The sequence below is a fragment of the Mustela nigripes genome, chromosome 7 (genome assembly GCF_022355385.1).
Source record: "Mustela nigripes isolate SB6536 chromosome 7, MUSNIG.SB6536, whole genome shotgun sequence".
NCBI lineage: Eukaryota > Metazoa > Chordata > Mammalia > Carnivora > Mustelidae > Mustela > Mustela nigripes.
Window position 1 is genome coordinate 58,712,843 of NC_081563.1, and position 21,561 is coordinate 58,734,403.

Below are 21,561 nucleotides of genomic sequence, written 5' to 3' on the forward strand. Positions count from 1 at the left end.
AAAAAAAAATCTGTGTATTAACTTTTGATTACCACAAAAGTTAACTACTAATAGACTACTCTTTTTTAAAAAAAAATCTGTGTATTAACTTTTGATTACCACAAAAGTTAACTACTAATAGACTACTCTTTTTTTTAAAGATTTTATTTATTTATTTGACAGAGATAAATCACAAGTAGATGGAGAGGCAGGCAGAGAGAGAGAGAGGGAAGCAGGCTCCCTGCTGAGCAGAGAGCCCGATGCGGGACTAGATCCCAGGACCCTGAGATCATGACCTGAGCCGAAGGCAGCGGCTTAACCCACTGAGCCACCCAGGCGCCCCACTAATAGACTACTCTTAAATGGAAGCCTTACCAATAATATAAATTGTAGATTAATATACATTTTGTGTGTGCATTATATACAGGATTCTTATAAGAAGGTAAGTTAGAGAAAAGAATAAGGAAGGGAAAATACATTTACAGTATTGTAAAAAACTCATGCATAACTGGACCCACACAGTTCGAAATCATCTTTTTTTTTTTTTTAAGATTTTATTTATTTATTTGACAGAGATCACAAGTAAGCAGAGAGGCAGGCAGAGAGAGAGGAGGAAGAAGGCTCCCTGCTGAGCAGAGGCCCTGATGCGGGACTCGATCCCAGGACCCTGAGAACATGACCTGAGCCAAAGGCAGAGACTTTAACCCACTGAGCCACCCAGGCGCCCAGTTCAAACTCATCTTATTCAAGGGTCAAAATGGGTTTGAACTGTAAAACATCCCCAGGAAATTACAGGATAGAAAGAACTGTAGGTAGGATTGGTCTATCTATCTTGTAGGTTCAGGACTATTATATAGTTAATAAATGTAAATTCCCTCACAGTTGTACCCCAGTTGAAGATGTGAGATAGAAGAACCTCACAGATATATTTTTTTCATCTGATTTTAAGACACAAAATGCCTACATGAAAGATAAACTTGGACATTATAATAAATAAAATTATTTCTATTAGGTCTTGAAAAACATGAGCCAATGTCCAAAATCTGTGTGTAGGGGTTGGGCAGGGGGCAATGGCATGTTCACAGAGTGTACTACCATCTATACCCATGTTACAATTTTTCCAAGGAACTCAATATTGTGGGACTAGATGGTCCTCTGTTCTAGACACAAGGGCAGTCATTAGAGACCTTGCTCTAACACAATTACCTGGAGCCTCTCAAAGCCAATAATGGAACTGACATTAAAATGGCCACATATTTACCATCACTATTTCTGTAGTGAAATAAGTAACCAAAATGGAGTTAAAAATAACAGTCCCCAAATCAGCCTTCTTTGTCACATTCCCTTCCAGAAATAAAGGCCCTGTATATAAAGGCATGTGAAGGAAGGTAGTCCTGGGGAAAATTAAATACTATTGATTTTGTCATGGAATCAGAAGTAGGGAATTAGATCTTTAGCAATATTTGCTAAATTAATATATACATATTTGCTTACATTAGTAGTTCTATATATTACCAGTTTAAAACTTCAAAATCAAGGAAAAGATTAAAATCTTGGTATCCGGCCATATCCTTAGGGCCATTTCCTTAAATGTCACTATTTCCTTTTGTGGAGGACTTTCACATTCAAGATCTTATTTTTCTTTGTACACACAAAAAACAAGTCTCGAATGGCTATACCATTAGGTAATTGCAGTTGGAAAATTTTCACCCAACAAGGGATACTCCAAGCAAACCATCCTGTGTCACATCATGTCAAATCCTCAGCCAAACTGCCTCCAGTAAGTCTTTCAAAAAAAAGATGTGCAAACATTAGCTGCACAATATACTATGATTCATCTTCCAAAAAAAAAAAAAACACTGTGTATTTTTACTCTGCACATATATGCTAACTTTCTCAGAATGCCTTCCCATTTAAACATACACATTTTAATGTTTTTTACTGATAGACCAAGAAAAGCTCTCAGTTATTTTATGTAGCACAAAAAAAAAGCTATTGAGGCTAAAATTGTATTATGTGATATTCTTCATGCCAATTCTCTGCTTAAAAAAAAAAAAAAAAAAAAAAAGAGCTGACCCTATGTAACTCTTCCCCATTTACAAATAAATCCTCACCCTTTTGGGAACTTTAAAACAAGAACAATGACAAGTCAACCAGGGACCTTGTGTTCCTATCTAAATGGAAAAATCTTCTTTAGAGAACATTTTTTTTTACATAAATGAGAATGTACCCTATTATCACCAGAGATCACTGTCAGCCAAGTGATAATGTTAGGTTTTAAGTTCAAGTTCAAAAGAAACTACTGGCCACAGTACCTTCTTAAGCAGGCTCTGTACCTCCTTGTTTCTTTATCTAGTTCCCATCCCTGTCTATCCAACATATAAACTCAAACATTAAGTTTGGTCAGGAACAAGATACAACCTCTCTAGAAAACAATGAAATGGTCAAATGAAGCTGTACATGCTCACTGGTCCTTCCTTGTTCTAATCCAAATATTTACCTTAATACGTTTTTATAAAACTTTCTTTTGGGACATGTGGGTAGCTCAGTCTTTTAAATATCTGCCTTCAGCTCAGGTCACGATCCACATCAGACTCCTTGTTCAGTGGAGAGCCTGCTTCTCCCTCTCCCCCTGCCTGCTGCTTCCCCTGCTTGTGCTCTCTCTCACTATCTCTCTCTGTATCAAATAAATAAAATCTTAAATAAATAAATAAAACTTTCTTTTGTTTATATAGCTAAATATCAAGTATACCTTGATTATAACATTTACACAATTAATAGTCACAAAATTGGAACAGAGCCTTACCCCTTAACTCCATAAACTGAATTCTTTTCTCTTACCCATAATTCAATAAAACATGGACTCCTTTTTTTTTTTTAAAGTAGGCTCCATGCCCAATGTGGGGTTTGAACTTGGCCCTGAGATCAAGAGTCAGATGCTTTATCAATTGAGCTGGGCAGGCACCAGTGGACTCAATAGGCTTTCCAAAAAAAAACCACGTATGTGCAGAATAAACTCATGGTTGTGAAGGGGGAGGCAAGTGAGCAAAGTGGGGGAAGGGAATGGGAGATACAGTCTTCTAGTTTAAACAATGAGTAAGTTACAGTGAATACAGGCAATGGTATTATAGTACTGTATGAACTTTCTGGAGGCCAAAGAAGTAAAAAAACTACTGAAGAACTTTTAAAAATAAGTATACTAAAATGGGGTCAGCAAAACTTTTCCATAAAAGGCCAGGAAGGAAGTACATTAGGTTATATAAGCCACATGGTCTCAATTCCAACTATTCAACTCTGTCACTGTCACAGGACAGTATGTATAGACTGTGTTCCAATAAAACTTTATTTATAAAACAAGATGGCCAACTGGTAGTTGCCAACTCCTATATAAAAACAGAAATACTCTATTATAACAGTGTTTACAAGCACAGCTTTGATGCAAGGCTGATATGAGAAATCTTACTCGAAATAACTATTCTACCACAATATTTTCTTTTCAGTTAGGAGACTCAAGTATCACACATATTTAAAAGACAAAACCTATGTGTACAGGAATGCCTGGATGGCCTGTGTTTGCCTTTGGCTCAGCTCATCATCTGAGAGTCAAAGGATCCAGCCCCCAGCTCCCTGCTCATCAGGGAGTCTGCTTCTCCCTCACTCTCCTCTGTGCTCTCACTCTCTCTTAAATAAATAAATAAATAAATAAATAAATGAATGAATGAATGAATGAATAAAATCTTAAACAAAACAAAACAAAAAACCCAAAAAGCAAAAAACCGTGTGTACTAAAGAAAGGTGTTCTTTGAGAGGAAAACTGATCTCTGTATAATCTCCATGACAAGAGACAGACAATCTCTTCACTACAGACATTGTGTAGTGAAGGAGATAGGGAGATAGGGAGCTGGAGGAATGTAGGGAAGCAAGGTGAACAACATTGTCCCATGATCTTCATTCTCAGAACTATTTGCGAAAGTTGTTAACATGCAAAGTATAACATTTGTGCCTTCAAGAAGCTCAGGCCATGAAGGAGCAAACTTATCTTTTGCCTCAGAACTCTGAAACCTTCGAATTAAGGACACACGGGATTATAAACATATTTTCTTAAAGATGCTTAAAACCAGGTTTCAGAATTTTTAATGAAGACTTAACACTATTATAAACAGAGAAAAGACTTCATGAAATCAAATTATATCCAGAATTTTATTTACTTATTCTTTTTCCATATCAACTCTGCATTCCTGTCAGTTACTATGGCTCACTACAGGCACACAGTCTCTTGAAAGTGTTTGTCAGAACTTTGTTGGAGACGGTACTACTGAACTGGAAAAATCTCTAGGTGGTTCTGATCCCTCGCTCCCTTCCTTCTTCACCCTGCAATCTGTATTCCAAGAAACCCTTCTTTATATTACAATCTGCTCTCAAAATACACAAAGGTAAATTTCTCACTGGCAAAGCAGAACCTTGAACGTTAAAATATACTGAAAGTAACAAATCTGTGTGCCTTCCTTCAAGGTAGGCACTATCACCAAACAGTTACGTTTGTGCAGAAAAAAAAACAAAGAAGTCCAGGTATGTAAGCAAGAATGAACCATATCTTTCCACCCAGGTTCATCATTTATTAGAAAAATGAAGTTATTTCAATGAGGAATAAATTCCTAGGAAAAAATTACAGTTACTTAAGAGGAGAGAAATACACTTACCTAAATTTTTGTTATACTTTTAGGCCTATTCCCAAACACTTTTAAAAATCTGACTGAATTTACAAATAGTTCCTTTTTAAAAGATTTTATTTATTTGACAAAGAGAAAGAGAGATCACAAGTAAGCAAAGAAGCAGAGGGGGAGGTGGAAGCAGACTCTCTGCTGAGCAGATGCGGGGCTGGATCCCAGAACCCTGGGATCCTGACCTGAGCCGAAGAAGGCAGAGGCTTAACCCACTGAGCCACCCAGGCGCCTCACAAATAGTTCCTTTTTTTAAAACCATTAAATTATCCAGAATTCTCTTACTCTTTTTCCAGGAGAAAATATTACTAATTCTACACCTAAAATCAGAAAAATAAATTATAATTAATTTACTAAGGCCACGGAATCAAAGACCAAAGCAACACACACACACACACACAAACACACAGTAACAAGCAAGCATTATAGGCAGGAAAAATTTTAACTTCAACATAAACAATGAGAAACTCCTCAAGGTGAATGCTCAGGTGGGATTTTTTTTTTCCAATAAGCATGTATTTCATAATTTTAACAAGTTTAATCACTAAAAAGCATTTTCCACATACTGAAATAAAAGTACTACTGACCAGGAACTGTATTTAAGATTTTCTCAGGAAAAAATATAAGAGACTCCATTAGCTTAAGCCACCATAAATGGTATATAAGTGAATGTGTGCAGTTATGTTCCAATAAACCTTTACAAATACAGTCAGTGGAGTAGCCTTCAGGCAGTACTCTGCCAAACCCCTGCTCTAAACAACATGGTTTTAAAACCAATATTAGATTACCTAAGATTATAGACATTTAAAAGATAAACTATCTATAAACAATTGCTCTCCTCTACCAAGTCTCTTCTACCTACAATGAAAAGTACTACAAAGCAGCAGATTACAAATGGGAAAGAGAAGACAGGTCACAATGTTAACAAAACATATTCCCTAGACAATAACTGCATTTAGATCATCCATTCAACAAACATTTGCTCAGGACACAGGGTTCCCTGGCTTCAAGGTCTAGAAATACGACAACACATGCATACAATCAACTATTACTCAAGCCAGCTAAGTGCCACATGATGGTGGAAAAAACCACTGGTATCTGAAAAATGCTTCATGGTTTAACATGTTTCCACATATATTGTTTAATAAAGCCTCATAGCCACCCTCTAAAGTACGTAAATAACTTGGTTTTATTCACATTTTACGTAAAACTCCTAAGTAGTAAAACTAGGATTTGTACCTCTGATACTACTGCACTATACTTCTTCAGAGCAGCTTTATGGTAAGGGTCCAGGACAGAGGTGAAGGTATTTGGCCTGAGCCTCAAACAATGAGCAGCATTCGATAGGTGAAGAGACCAAAGTATTCCAAGAAAATGACATACACAGAAGTCTAAAAGCCAGGAAATACAACATGTGAAAAGCAGGCAGGGGAAATATGGCTATAAAGATGGTTTCAAGGCATGAGGAGAGCTTTAAGTAGGCGACTTAACATCTATACAAAACACTAAAGGCTATGAGAAATCAGATGCTTTGGGAGACAGAAGGAAGAAAAGAACATAAATGAAGCTCTTACTGTGTGCTTGGTACTTTGCAAAAGATTTACCTCATATTCAGGGATGTCAAGTTATGAGGTAGTGATGGGGTGCCTGGGTGGCTCAGTCAGCTCCCTGCTCAGCAGAGAGTCTGCTTCTCCCTCTGCCCCTCCCCCTGCTTGTGCTTGCTTTCTCACTCTCTCTCTCTCTCTCTCAAATAAATAAAATCCCTAAGGAAAAAAAAAAGGTATGAGTTAGTATCATAGGGAGACTAGACTTTCCTAAGTCCTCTGCAGGACTATAAATATGGGACTAACAGAAGGGAAAGCAGTAGGTTATCTCTGTAGTTTTGGCATGAGAGAAGAGAACGCAAAGCAATTCCTGTCTATGTCTCAAGTGATGGTTCTTACCCACAGTACCTCAGCCCCAATTTAAACCCACATTTCAAATTAGCTTAAATTTTCCTAAATATTATCTAAAACTTACCGAATCTTCTGGAGGTCTCTGGATTTTTCCCCAATCCACAGATGGTCCCTTTTCTTGTAGAAATCTATGAAATAGCTTCCGAAATCCATCAAGGTCTTTTTTGGTGTGCTATTAAAATAGAAGTTCTTGTTACAACTAGCAAAATGCTTGCTATTTAATAAATAAAAATACATATTATACATTTAAAACATCTTTCAATGAAATTCTTATACTATTAGAACATGAAGTAGAGCAGAGACTTTTCTAAATCCCCAACTTAAAAGTGAAGGAAAAAAGCTAACAGGAACCAGACTTAAAGAAATAGAAGCAAATCATCCTCCAAATCTCCCACCAGCATCACATAAACTGAACACCATTAGCTTCATGGAAATTTCAACTGGTTCCTACATTTATTCATCAGTATCTTTCACTGCCTCTTTAAATGAAAATTAATCTTTATCTAAAGAAAAAGGAACAAGACACATCTAAACTCAAAACATTAAGTACAAACAAATTTGAAAACGAAAAGGATGATCTATTGATTTATAAGCCGAAAAGGAAAAATAACTGTCTATGATGGGAAACCTCTATGATAGCTGACAAAGTAGCACGGTTCTATTAAAACTGGCTCTCTGGAAAAAGGCATGCAGCAGGATATATGGTTGATAAACTTCTCACAATTCTAACTAAATACTGGTATCCATTTTTCTACCCAATGATATTAGAATAGAACAAATAAAATTTTGTTCTGATTCTTAGACTTTAGAAACTTCCTAGAATTAAAAAAGAAAGGACAAAAGTTTAACAATGGGTAAATGCTAAAAATCCTTAATTGTTAAGCAATCCTTACTTTTTTTTATTGCTCTTATATTTTTGTGCTTATTTCAGGCTGGATAATTAATAGCAGCAATAGGAATTTAGTATATTGATGGATGGAAGCAAAAAACCCTGTGGAATCCTTACCTCAAACTCATGTGATGGTGCTGTGGTAAGTATTTTTTCTAGTTCTTTCTTCACAGATAATTCTAGCTCTTGTCGAATGACTTCTTGAAACTGAGAAGCACCATCTTGAGACATGGCTTTGCTAAGATCTTAAAAACATAAAAACACCAACAGAAAAATCAGACAGCCATCCAAACAGCTGGTAAGCTATAACTGATTTATTTCTAGTGCACCAGGAAATTAAAAGGGCTCAATCCTATGATCTCATCACCTTCTCAAAGGATTTCAGTAGTATCAACTAATTAAGACTATATAAGCAAATGGCCTCAAATTTGGCACCTATATGCATTCCTGGTATATCTGAAACACTAATAAACACTTTTAGGAAGCAGGGGCATGTGGGAATAAAAGGATTAATCTTCACTTGTTCATATAGTTCCATTCCATCTCTACTAATGTTTCCGTCTTAGCCATCAAAGCTGGAGAAAAATGAGAAAACTGGAATAATGTTAGTAAGGGTCTATTTTACAGAACATCCCCCTTATGGAAGTACTGCCTCATAAGAGAACCAAAGGGGTTAGCAACTTCACGGAAGAAAAAAAAAATACCCTTCCCCCCAGGCCAGATGAAAAAATTAAGGAATTCTTAATTTCCAGTTTTACATCCCTTAAAGAATAACCCCTTAAAAGACACTGGCAACTCCCAGGCGCCTCTGTCTATGGCATCAAAATTTTCACTTAAAAGGACACAGGGCTGCTTCCTCGTTTCTTGTCCTCAATTTCAGCCAAGACTTTACAGGCTTATCTGTGTCAGACAAGACTATAGGGGCTTTTGGCAAAGCTGGGAATCTCTCTGACAGGCAGATCTCACTAAAGATGGCTCACTAAAGGTGACAGAAATGCCTGATAGATGAAAACAAATAAAAATAGAAAAACATAGAAAAAGAAAACATCCCAAGCCTAAGTACCTTGGGAAGAAAATGCCAACATAGGTTGTTTTACATGCTTAGCTATCTAGATAGTAATTATGTTGTCTATTACTTATAAAATAAGGGATAATCAGACTATTGTTCACCTGTTCTTTTTCAATACCTAACTCAAACTTATTTTATAAATGTAGCTTTGAAGCTTATGTTCAAACATTTTGTGTGATAACAAGTCCTACAAACGTTAATTTAGCAGAATAGTTCAATAGAACTAAAAATAGGGGCACCTGGGTGGCTCAGTGGGTTAAGCCGCTGCCTTCGGCTCAGGTCACGATCTCAGGGTCCTGGGATCGAGTCCCGCATCGGGCTCTCTGCTCAGCGGGGAGCCTGCTTCCCTCTCTCTCTCTCTCTCTCTCTGCCTGCCTCTCTGCCTACTTGTGATCTCTCTCTGTCAAATAAATTAAAAAAAAAAAAGCAAACTAAACAAAAAATACTCCCTCCCACATACATAAATTTTTTTTAAGATTTATTTATTTTAGAGGTGAGATCGGGGGAGAGGTATAAGGAGAGGGAGAGGGAGAATCTCTGCATTAAAAAAAAAAAGATTTGGGACGCCTGGGTGGCTCAGTTGGCTGAGCAGCTGCCTTCGGCTCAGGTCATGATCCCAGCGTGCTGGGATCGAGTCCCACATCAGGCTCCTTGCTCGGCGGGGAGCCTGCTTCTCCCTCTGCCTCTGCCTGCCATTCTGTCTGCCTGTGCTCGCTCGCTCCCCCCTCTCTCTCTGATAAATAAATAAAAAATCTTTAAAAAAAAAATATTTATTTATTTATTTATTTGTCACTCAGGCAGAGAGACAGAGAGAGGGAGCACAAGCAGGGGGAGCATCAGACAGAGGGAGAGGGAGAAGCAGGCTCCCTGCCGAGCAAGGAGACTCATGGGGGACTCGAACCCACAAGCCTGGGATCATGACCTGAGCTCATAGCAGATGCTTAAATGACTGAACCACCAAGGTGCCCCAGAGAGGGAGAATCTCAAGAAGACTATATCCTGAACGCAGAGCCAATTTAGGGCTCAATCCCAGGACCCTGAGATCACCTGAGCCGAAACCAAGAATCCCATGCTTAACTGACTGATCCAACCAAATGCCTCCAACATAAATTCTTCTATTTGTTATCTGGGCAGAAGAAAACATTTATACAGACAGAGTTAAAGCCAACATAATACTTTTAAGATACTCGTGAGAGCAGAAATTAGTAAATTAAGTAACTCTTAAAGCAGTTTATTTAATGTAGATAGCCTCTCCTCCCAAATACCTAAAATTGTTAACAAATGAGATATTTAACATCACTCTTCAAAAACTTTTTAAAATCCATGTTCTGTCATATTGAAATCCAACAGAGAAAAAAAAAAAGAGGAAATCTGGTGACAGCATACAATCTAATTCTAGAATAGCCATTTTCTAACTGTGCTCTTTTTATAGGCATAAATCACAACACAACTAAGTTTATGACTCTAGTAAAACTTTTAAGTGACCCAAACAGTGGTCCATAAATAACTTCTTTTAGCTAAGAAACACAAGTGTTCCATAACCAATCTAAATGTATGTTTCCACTAGTAAGTAGCAACATTTCATTTGTAAAAATTCCTAACAATGGATGAGCACCTCTGCATAACTATGATAGATAGGTAAATTAAAAAATCCTGCAGAACATTTTAAACTAGAATTAACATGACATCAACTATACGGTTCATCCCTTGGCTGACTTAACTATAATTTAAAATTTGTCATAGTTTAAGTACCCCCCACCCTGCTGCCCCATATATACCTGGAATATCTCTCCTCCAATCTTTAACCCAACTCCTATATTTAAGAAATAATTCAGAAGAAAAATCTACTAAATATACAACATCTAAATTAAGGAACACATGAATTTTTTGATTCTGTGTCACAGATGGATTAAAATAGATCAAGAACTTTATAATGATTTTTTAAAAAGTTTTTGTTGGACTCAAAGACATCTACAGACTTGCTACTTTGTTGAAGTGAGATTCTGAAAGCCAGCATTCCCAGTCCACATTCCTAAAAATTAGTGATGGAAACATTTAATTTATATTCTGGGCAAATGCCAAGATGAGATAACAATAAATGTAACTGCAAAGTTGAAAGATAATTATAGAAGCTGTTTTTGAGATTTGTCTACATGAGAACAGTAAAACAAAAACAAAAACAAAAACAAAGATTGAACAATGAAAAAAAAATCACCAAGCTTTAGAGACTTCCTCTACAGAACTGCATATCATTCTATATGATTTAAGGTCAAAACACACAAAACCCATCTCACAATCCTCCCTATCAAGCCAAGCTAAGAAAGGCTGGCTGAAAGACAAATTTAATGTTACATGTGGTATTTGCCAGCTGTAGGAAGTTCAACCTTAGGATACAGATTCAAAAAAACCCAGACACAGATTCAAACTCAAGTTGTAATAAATATCCCTAACCTTTACTCTTCCCATTTCTTTGATAGAGCACCAAATGCAAATACAGAACAATTTGTATTCTTCCCAGCCAATCTATAGATATGAACAGCTAATACAACAAAGAACATTAAAAGAACCTATCACATCTTCCACCCTATCCCACTGCTGTTTCCTTCCCTTTTCTCTGGGCAGTGCTACTACGAAGCTTTGTTTTTTAGGGAATGAAGAATAAAGAAGGCCTTTTAAGGATTGAAGTATATGCAAAATAATAATTTATGCTTAATCAAGAAGGGTGTCTATCTTAAACACCTGACACAGATTGGGAGGCACGGAGCTAGAAACCATTTCCCTTAGTGGCGACCTCCTTATCCATCCTGAATTTCTTTTCTTTTCTTTTCTTTTTTAAGATTTATTTATTTATTTGACAGACAGAGATCACTGGCAGGCAGAGAGGCAGGCAGAAAGAGAGAGGGAAGCAGGATCCCCGCCAAGCAGAGAGCCTGATGCGGAGCCCAATCCCAGGACCTTGGGACCATGACCTGAGCCAAAGGCAGAGGCCCAAACCCACGGAGCCACCCAGTCGCCCCTCCATCCTGAATTTCTAATAAATGTCTGGAACTTCTGGTAGGAAAAGAAGTACAGACCTCTAAAGCTTTCTTGGACTTAATATTCTCAGGTTGCCATTCTGGCAATGACAATCGTCTTTCTAATGGAAGGTCAATTAAAGAACCCCCAGAATAATGCAAGATTCCTAAAATCCCAAAATGTTTTATTCCTTCTCACTTCCTAGCAACAGAGAATTGCTCATCCTCAACCTTGGACAGAGAGTGGATTAGGAATCACATTCATTACTGAGGTGCCTGTGTGGCTTGGTCAATTAAGCGGCCAACTCTTGGTGCTGGCTCAGGTCATGGTATCGGGCTTGTGAGATATCTGCACTGAGCATGGAGCCTGCTTAGAACTCCCTCTCTATCTCTCACTAAGCCCGGACTTCCTCGACCCCCGCTTATGTACATTCACACACTAATTAATTAATTAAAATGAAAAAGAAGAGCTATGAAATTAAAAAAATTTTTCAGTGCCTTGGCCATAACTCAAAAAACATTTTTGAGATGAGAGGGAAGATTTTATCTACCCTCAACATTTTACAGATGAGGAAACTGAGGCTGAAATAGTTCATTAAGTTATCGAAGGTCATAGAACCAGCAAATGCTGGCGCTCAGAAGCAAAGCCAATTTATCTGAGTGCCATCCCACCACAGTGAGGTGGAAATACCCTGCTCATTTTTTCCTCCTAGTCTGATTCTCTTTAATCTTTGGCACAAAATCCAAAAATAACACTCCAAAAGCATTTTTATCAGAATGTCTTCTTAGACCCAATGGACTAAACAGGAAACTCCCTTCCACATGGGCTTACTAGGGTTGTCCTGGTTGACTTAATTATAACTAAGTCCATTTGGGATAGAACTGGCAGTACTTCTCTTTCTTTTTTTTTTTTAAGAAGTTTTTCTGCCACCCCCATTTCCTAATTCTTCCTTGTTCAGAAGAACTAAAATTTCAACATCGTGGGCTTTCTCCTATCCAACTGGAGCCAAAAAAAAAAAAAAAAGGGAAGAAGAAGATGATGAAAGAAAAAAAGGAAGAGGAAAGCAATAGAATTAAGAGGTGGAAACAATCTAACAAGTGATTGTTTACATTTAATTCAGGTATTTCATTTCATCCATTTTATCAACTAAGAGGTATATATAATATCCTTCCCTGACATCTTGATACTGGCACAAACAAAACGAGTTCACATTCTTTTTTTTTTTTCTTTAAGATTTTATTTATTTGACAGAGAGAGAGAGATCACAAGTAGGGGAGCCAGCAGGCAGAGAGAGAGGGAAAAGAAGGATCTCCACTGAGGAGGGAGCCCCATGCAGGGCCTGATCCCAGGACTCTGGGATCATGATCTGAGCTGAAGGCAGATGCTTAAATGACTGAGCCAGCCACATGCCCCACAGCTTCACATTCCTAAAGGAGAAAGCTAGTTTCACAATGCACAGGCTACAGAAAGACTATAGAAAGAATACCAAGAGCAACAAAGAGGTTAGGAGCTCTCCCCAGGCCACCTCCCCACCCACCACTAATTAGATTTATCAGTCCCAACCTTCCTTGGAAACTCACACTGAAAGGCACTCTAAGTCAGAGTATTAGGGAGCTAACTTAACTTTAAACCAGGAAATGACTTGTGAGCCAAGTATAGTAGAGTCTCCACTCATCCTCAACAGATATGTTCCAAGACTCTCAATGGATGGTCTGAAACTGCAGATAGTACCAAACTCCATATAAACTATGTTTTTTCCTATACCTACATAGCTATGATGAAGTTTAATCTATCATTTAGGCATAGTCCGAGATTAACAATAAGAAAATAGGATAATTGTACTGTAATAATATGTGAATGTGGTCTCAAAATATTGTGTTGTACTCAGCCTTCTTTTGACTTTGTGAGAAGATAAAATGCCTCCATGATGAGATGAAGTGAGGTAAATGATAGAGGCATTGACACAGCATTAGGCTAGTGCAGGCATACTTCTTTTTATTGATCTTTGCAGATACTGCCTCCCTACCTTTTTTTTTTTTTTTTTTTTTACAAAATGAAGATCTGTGGTAACCCTGCATTGAGCAAGTCTATCAGCACCATTTTTTCAGTGACATTTGCTCACTTGTGTCTGTGTGTCACATTCTGGTACGCTCACAATATTTCAAACTTTTTCATTATTATCTTTGTTACGGTGATCTGTAACCAGTGATTACAACTTGCTGAAAATGCAGATGATGGTTAGTATTTTTCAGCAATAAAATATTTTTAATTCAGGTATGAATATTTTTTAGACATAATGCTACTGCACACTACAGTATAGTATAGTACAGTATAGTATAAATGTAACTTTTAAATGTACCAGGAAACAAGAAAAAAAATTCCATTGGCTTTCCTTTTATTGCAATATTTTCTTTATTGCTGTGGTTCAGAACTAGACCTGAAATTTCTCTCTGGTTTGTCTCTATTGACCTTCTGACAGTATGTCAGGAGAAGACCATCCGCTTCTAGACCTCAGTTGAGGTAAGTGAAAGCAGGTAAGAGGGGACTACTGTAAGTTTAAAAACTCTAAGAATGTACTGGTAACTAGAAATATCCATGGATAAAGTTGAGGACATATACTGACTAGATTTATGACCAATTAAAGCTAACCATCGTCTTTTGGATTCTCACTGTAGTTGTTAATCTCAGTTATTTGTGACTATTCCCCCTAGAAAAGTTTTTCTTCTTTGGATTCCATTACCCGATAATATGCTACATCTTCTCCTACCTCTGTGACCAGGCCTCAATTTCCATAACTGACTCTTTCTTCTCCTACTCCCTGAATTTCCTAAGATTCTGTCCCCAGACCACTCTTCCCCTCAATTATGACCTACCAGTCTCATTATTGATAATCCCCAAATATGTGCCTTGCATCCTGATCTTTTTTCCTGAGCTCCAGATTCACATTCCCTACAGCCTTCTAGGCATTTTCCACCTGGACACTCAAGTTGGGTACTTCAAACTCAACATGTCCAAATCATCTAAACCAAATACACCTCGCTGCTCTACATGATATGAACATTCTCCTAGTCAGTGCTAGGTGACCTGTAAACCTCAGCACAGTTGACTCTTTCCTTCCTTCCCTTCACATAACATCAATCCAATACTATATACTTCAATTGCCACAATTCCATTCATTGCTTTTCATTCCCACTGCTGCTACTTTAACCTCTCTCATTTCAATCTCCTGGTTATGATGACAGCATCTTTCTAACTAGTCTGCCCATATGTCACTTTAATCTGGTAGTACCAAGCAGAATGGATTGGTCTCCCTAAACTGCAACCCCAATCATATCACTTCTTCACTGATGGGATTTGTATTTGCGATAAACAAATACAAATTCCTTAACCAGACCGGTAGCCGAAGTACCTTTTTGATTAGCCAAAGTTAATGAAAGGGCTAGAGCAGAATGCCTAAAGGTTGCAATTTCTTAGTTCGTTTGTGATATCTTAATAGTGCTCCTAGGGGCGCCTGGGTGGCTCAGTGGGTTAGAGCCTCTGCCTTCGGCTCAGGTCATGATCCCAGGGTCCTGGGATCGAGCCCCGCATCGGGCTGTCTGCTCCGCGGAGAGCCTGCTTCCTCCTCTCTCTCTTTCTGCCTGCCCCTCTGCCTACTTGTGATCTCTGTCTGTCAAATAAATAAATAAATAAAATCTTTAAAAAAAAAAAATAGTGCTTCTAAAACTTTACTGTGCACACAAATCACCTGGAGGCCTTGTTAAAAGAAAAAATGAAAAAAGAAGAAAACAGAGTTGAATCTGTAGATTTTCCCTCATGATTTTTTCGGCGCATCCATTCATTGCTTTGAGCCCCTGGAGAGGTCAACGCAAGCATCGTTCCCTTTGTTTATAACTGAGTTTAATGGCAGTCGTATTCACTTTATCATTCAAATAAACAGCCTTCTGAAACTAAACAAAACATAGATTCCTGGGCAAGCTCCCAGGATTCTAACTCTGGTAGGTCTGGTGGGGGGTAAATATGCATTTCTAATAAGTGAATGCTACCTGTATTGCTTTGAGTAGCTCTGATATAGACTATACTCCACTTAATACACTTGAAGCAGCCATGCACATCGTTCTTTTCCAGAGACAATGCTATTCTGTCACCTATTGTCTGCCCTAAGGCCACATGCTTTGGAGATGGCTCCAGGCCCAGATTGGTCTAAAGCCTTTCCAGAGATTGGTTTAAGCATGAAACATAATATGATTCTGGTCAGTGAGTCACGAGGGTATAGTTTGCCAAAGAATTTAGGAGAAAGGTGCTCCTGACTGAAAAAAGACACATGGAAAAAATATTATCTTTTCCACCCCTGGATATATGTGCCCAACCCTTCACCTCCCATTTCTTCTGCCATTTAGTGACCTTACAGGAAGCTAACCTAAGAATGAGAAAGCTAGGCTAAGAAAGCAGAGGAGAAGGAGGGAAAGACTGATACATTCTTTATATTCAATTAGCCAACTCTGGAACATCCCACTTCAAGATTCATGTGATGGAAGTCCCTCATTTTTTTAAACCAACTATGTTTGTACTTTTCTGTTCCATGAAATTAAAAGCATTCTATTTATTGTAAGATTCTTCCAAAACACACATCTCAAGTGTCGTTCAACATATTGAGAGCAGGGTACACAGAAATGAGGAGGAAAAAATTAGAAATTAGTGGCCCAGCATGAATGCCACAATCATGAGAAAGCATCTCAGACTCTAAGAAACTTCCCCAAGGGCTCAAACTCTGTGATCTTGAGTAGCTTCTGCTATTTTGAGGGTGATCTGTGTTCTAGGTGGTAGCTTCTGAACATGCAAAGAGGCCCTCCTTCTATCACAACTCCTTTAATGGAAGGGTTTTAATCACTCCTGCCTCTCTACTATACCAAACAGCCCCTAAAGTTTAACTCTTTGCTCAGATGTCTGTCTGCAAAACTTCAAAGGCACTAGCTATGAAAAATTTTTTCCCAGCACCTACTTCAGCACTTGACACACTGCAGACACCTCATAATATGTAAATAAGAGATCAAGATTTATATTTTCATATTAGTGGCTTGAGCAGCCACTAATATATATCATTTGTCAGAATTCAGTTTAAATGTAATCTTCTCCTGAATATCTTTCTAAACCAAGCATGGTTGCCCACTACATGCTCACAAGATAAATTCGTCTACTTCACCTTTATAACACCATGCTTTTTAAAGTTTATTCAATGTCTATCTTTCCCAACAAGTTATAATCTCTGTAGGAATATATCATGTGTATTTTGCTCAGGCTATATTCCCACTGCCTAACACAGAGCGAGAAACATAGTAAATATTCAAGTAATGTTTATTAAGTAAATGAGTAAAAGCCCATTATGATACTGCTATGTGGTAGAAATACATTAAGAAGGTAGACTCCAGTCTAGTGAAGGTAGAGTCTGATAAGGCCAAACAAAAAGTATTCAAGAACCAGGAATTATGGTCATGGGAAAGCACGGCTAAGCAAAATGTGGATTGTGTCTTGAGTTCTTGAAGTCCCCAAGACTTCTTAAAAAGAAGCTGATTTATCAGTCAGTTATCACGTATGTTATCAAACTTCTAGCCAATTTCAAACTTATAGCCAATCTAGACAAAATGTTTCTTTCCAATCTTTATTATCTTATATAAATGTTAACATAATGTTTTCACTAGCTTTAAAGATTAAATAAAATTGGGCAATTTATATATTTAGATTTAGCTTATTTAGTATGAATATAGTCCAGGTCATTCAATCACAATTAAAATCAATTAGTTGATTTTAAATCAATTAATTATTTCAGACTCCAAACCACAGTATGATTATTTACATTTACATAGTTTTTTTTTTTTTTTTAAAGATGTATTTGTTTTTAGAAAGAGAAAGCATGATGGAGATGGGTGCTGATATTCTCAAGCAGATTCCCTGCAGAGCGTGGAGACTAAAGTAAGCCTCAGATCTCAGGACCCAGAGATCATGACCTTGAGGTCATGACCTGAGTTAAAACCAAGAGTCAGCCCCTTAACCCACTGAGCCACCCAGACACCCCTACATTTACAGATTTTTTAATGACTCAGTTTTCTACACATATTAATGCTTAATAAATGTTTTCTGGTAAAGATAAAAAGTACCAGTTTTCTGAGAACTGTTCTAGCACTGAATATGCAGGGCTATTTGCTAAAATAAATTTTTGCGAATGTAAAAGACTGTTTTTAACTGTTAGAATTTACACATAAACCAGATTTCTCATTAATAATTAAGAGTAACTCTGCTCTCTACAACAGAGTAGCTCTTAAAAATCTTAAGAGACAAAAAAGAAAATACTGCTTCTGAAAAACAGAACTTTCAGAAGAGATGTGTCAACTTGTTAAATAATATTACCTTGCATTAAGTTTAACAGATACAAGAAGGCATGTGCCAAGAGACCTAGAATACTCATTTGTTGAGAGGAAGAAAAAGAGATACAATATAAACTCATCATCATCAAGCACAAAAAATTATTTGGCAGGCTTGCCCTGTAATTTGATGTATGTACATTTAGATAAAACTAGGATTCTAAGCTTGGAAAAGCTTTAAGGTCAGTGAGTCCTCTTCCCTTATCTTGAGATGAAACAGGGCCCCAGAGATGCTGACTTGCCTAAGGACACGGTAGCAGTGCCAAGCTGGAATCTAAACCCTGGTGCCCTGCTTCTCCTTCCTGCAGGAAGGTCTCCCCTTTCTTGGTTACAGTGCTTTTACATGGTTTGTCACCTCCAGGAGTATGCCTGAATGAAAACATGCAAAAATCAAACTATGTCTACAATGTAAGGTTATTAGGTGAGGTTAAAACTACACACCAGAATAAGCATCCTTTTATGCTCTTCACCTTTTCCCTCTATACTGTTTGTTTTCTGGGCAATGAAAAATCGAAGAAAGTTTTTATGCACGCTCTAAATATTTTATTACCAAGGCCAAGCATTTTATCACTGGCATAAGTGAACCTAAAACAGTGCATAGAACTGTGTTATTTCATTTTCCTGCACTCTTTTTCTCCAAGTTTTAAAATTCTAGGCAGGGCTTAAACATAAATGAAACATCACATCAGCCTTTGCCAGGGCAGCAACCAGAGGAAAGCAAACTCCAAACAACTTGTCTGCAGGCCTTTGTGGCCAAGGAGCAATGGAGTTATTGTTAAAGGGAATATCCCCTAGGATAGTATTTTCAACACTTTGGTGATTATTAAAAAGTGGACTAAGCATAATATGACTATCTCATGTACATGATTACAATGAATAATTCTTTTTTTAAAGATATAAGTGAAATCACAGAAAAACAGGGAACTCTCTTGATTTGCATAGGAAAAATAAATATCTAGAAATGTTAGAAAACAAAACATTTTGTTGTTTATCTAAGTTAAACTAAGACAACATAGCCATTTTCTCCTTGGTTCTCAGAAATAACCCTTAATTGTCAAAATGGTTTGGGGGCACAATCGATTTCAACTGGCAATGACTGAGAAAGTAAAACAGCAGGACTTTCGGCAGAGGCAGAAATTGAGTCCTAAACAATTCCTTTGCAACAAACTAAGGAGAGGTCTGCATCACCAATAACTGGGAAACAGCTTTGAAATGGAGTCTTATCCCCTTTCTCACACCTAAGCCCTGTCAAATGCATAGAGTTTAATTTTCTTTTGATGGCTTTCTTTTGATGGCTTGGCAAGCCAACTTTCAAAGACTATAAAAGTTATTAATAGAAAAATGCATGCCTGGTGGAAGAATTTTAAAAGCCTAAGACATATGGCTTCAATTAATTGTCATTGTGTCTGGAACAATCTATCAAATCACCCAAGACGAATTCATCCACAATGCAAACACTATTATACCAAGTACAAAATACAAGTTTAGAAAAGAAAACAGGGATACAAGTCTTTAGAAAAAGCTAACCTTCTAAAGAGATCCCAACCAATCAAATTGGTAGTTAAGTGAATCATACTTCCTCATTCACTAAATCCAAAATCCTAGAGGATCTCTCTCAAATTTTATTCTAATAATGCTGGGACTTTCTCCAGTGGCATAAATTCTGGATATCAAGAGAAATCACATTATAGAAACTTAGTACAGTCAACTCTTAATTTTTCATTTTTTACAGATAATCCAGAGCTAGTTTGATTTTTAAATATTTATTTGTATTAACTTTTTAATAATGGCTATATCTTTCTTTCTGAGAACTCATAAAATTACCAAATACAATTTGGTGGAAAATAGAAAACCACAGTATATTTATTATTCTTTTGCCTACAGCACTTTCGTTATTAGGCCAACGAATGTTCCTTATACAAATTAAGTATTTTATTTTATTATTTTAATTATTTAATTTTATTTGAAATTTTTAAAAATTTATTTTAAAGTTATTTTAAAGTTACAATTCATAAATATTACAATTTTCTATGAAGAAAAAATAACACAAACAGAGAAAGGTCTCTGTGTAGCAGTATCACAAGAAAACACTTACTGTTCAAACTTAACAGTTCAGTGTAATTTCCTTGTAAAAGTTATTTTTCAATTTATCTTCAGAATATTAAAATGGCACTTCCAAGAAGTATACCAGTTAAGATTTCTTATTTCTCTGATGTTCCCTATTAATTTCTTTTCTCAGTAGGATTTCATAAATGAAAATCATCTTACTAGAAGAAACACCCAGTTATCAAGAACAAAGGCAATTTAACCATAGAGATTACCAAGTCCATGGTGGAAAACAAAGTTTTCATCAGCTCAACTATTCTGAGTTTCTTTTAATTTTCCATTTAACTGTGATTCTAATTTAACTAAGTTCTCCTCCTTATAGCAACATAATGAATCCCAAGCCGTGTCTTCAAAAAATGAGGAGTGTGCCTTAGTCATTGCTTTGCCCCCTTTACTACTGTCTGAAATCCATGTCACAATCCTCCTGGGCTAAAAGCATCCTAGTCATCTAAATAATCAGCAAAAAGCTAAATTTAGTTTGAGGTTTTGAGAAGAAGCAGGCCAAGGCCAGCCTCCATAATCAGGCCCCAGAATACATCTCATCCCTATACTCATCTGAGACCCCTTCAGTTAAAATTAGCTCAGCTAATCCTCCTTGGTTAGCTGCCATCTACCAAACAGGAATAACCACCAAAAAAAAAGAGTCATAAAGAGAGAATTCCAACAAATGGGAAAGTCAATGGGCCTCAAATTTTTTTTAAGTGACACAGAGACACTCAAATACCTTCCCCTAAAATACGAATACCTCCTCAATTTAAGAATATTAAGGGACATTTTTATATGATTTAGATAAATAATGGCCTATTAAAAAGGTTCAAAAAAAAGTTCCTCTAATATTATAGTATAAGCACATAACATGATCATAGTTGGCTAGATGACAATATTTCCTGCACCATTTATAAATTTCAAATCATGTGGAGAGAGATTATCCCATAGCTCTCAGAACTTTTATAAAAAGCAGAATCCCAAATGGCACCCATTGATAGAGCTGGCAAAAAGTCACATCAGCTGAAGACCCCTAGTACCTCCAACTGTGAGAGGGCGTCCCTTCTCCCTCAGCTAGTACTCACATTTATTTAGAATAATTGGGGCTCTGCAACAACCCCTGGAGTGAAGAAAACTAGCAAATGGGAAGTAATTTCACAGGTGTAGGCTGAAGGTAACCTGAGGGCAGAATACAACAGGTAGGCAATTATATCCTAGATCTAGGAAAGAAGAGTCTTCCTAAAAAAAAGGTATTTAAGTGCCTGAGGAATATAGACTTAGGAGATGCCCAAAGAAAGCTAAGCCTTCTTTTGGACAAGGAATATACACTGAGAGTGCCCCTGCCTATCAACATTAAGCAGTTTTAGTAACTGAATATTTCTACCTAATGACTTACTGGTCCCAGTGCTTGAGACTGGAGACACCC

At 37.1% G+C, this 21,561-nt stretch overlaps 1 protein-coding gene across 4 annotated transcripts in view; it reads right to left on the reverse strand.

Annotated features, from left to right (window-relative positions):
* Nucleotides 1-21,561, reverse strand: part of UGP2 (UDP-glucose pyrophosphorylase 2) — a 69,969-nt gene that overhangs the window by 43,508 nt on the left and 4,900 nt on the right. For all 4 annotated transcript variants that reach the window (XM_059405979.1, XM_059405978.1, XM_059405977.1 and 1 more), the window contains exons 2-3: nucleotides 7,662-7,789; nucleotides 6,720-6,827 (exon numbers count right to left, since the gene is read on the reverse strand). In XM_059405979.1, the coding sequence (XP_059261962.1) occupies nucleotides 6,720-6,827; nucleotides 7,662-7,775 (222 nt within the window). In that variant the 5' untranslated portion in view covers nucleotides 7,776-7,789. The remainder of the gene's footprint in view (nucleotides 1-6,719; nucleotides 6,828-7,661; nucleotides 7,790-21,561) is intronic.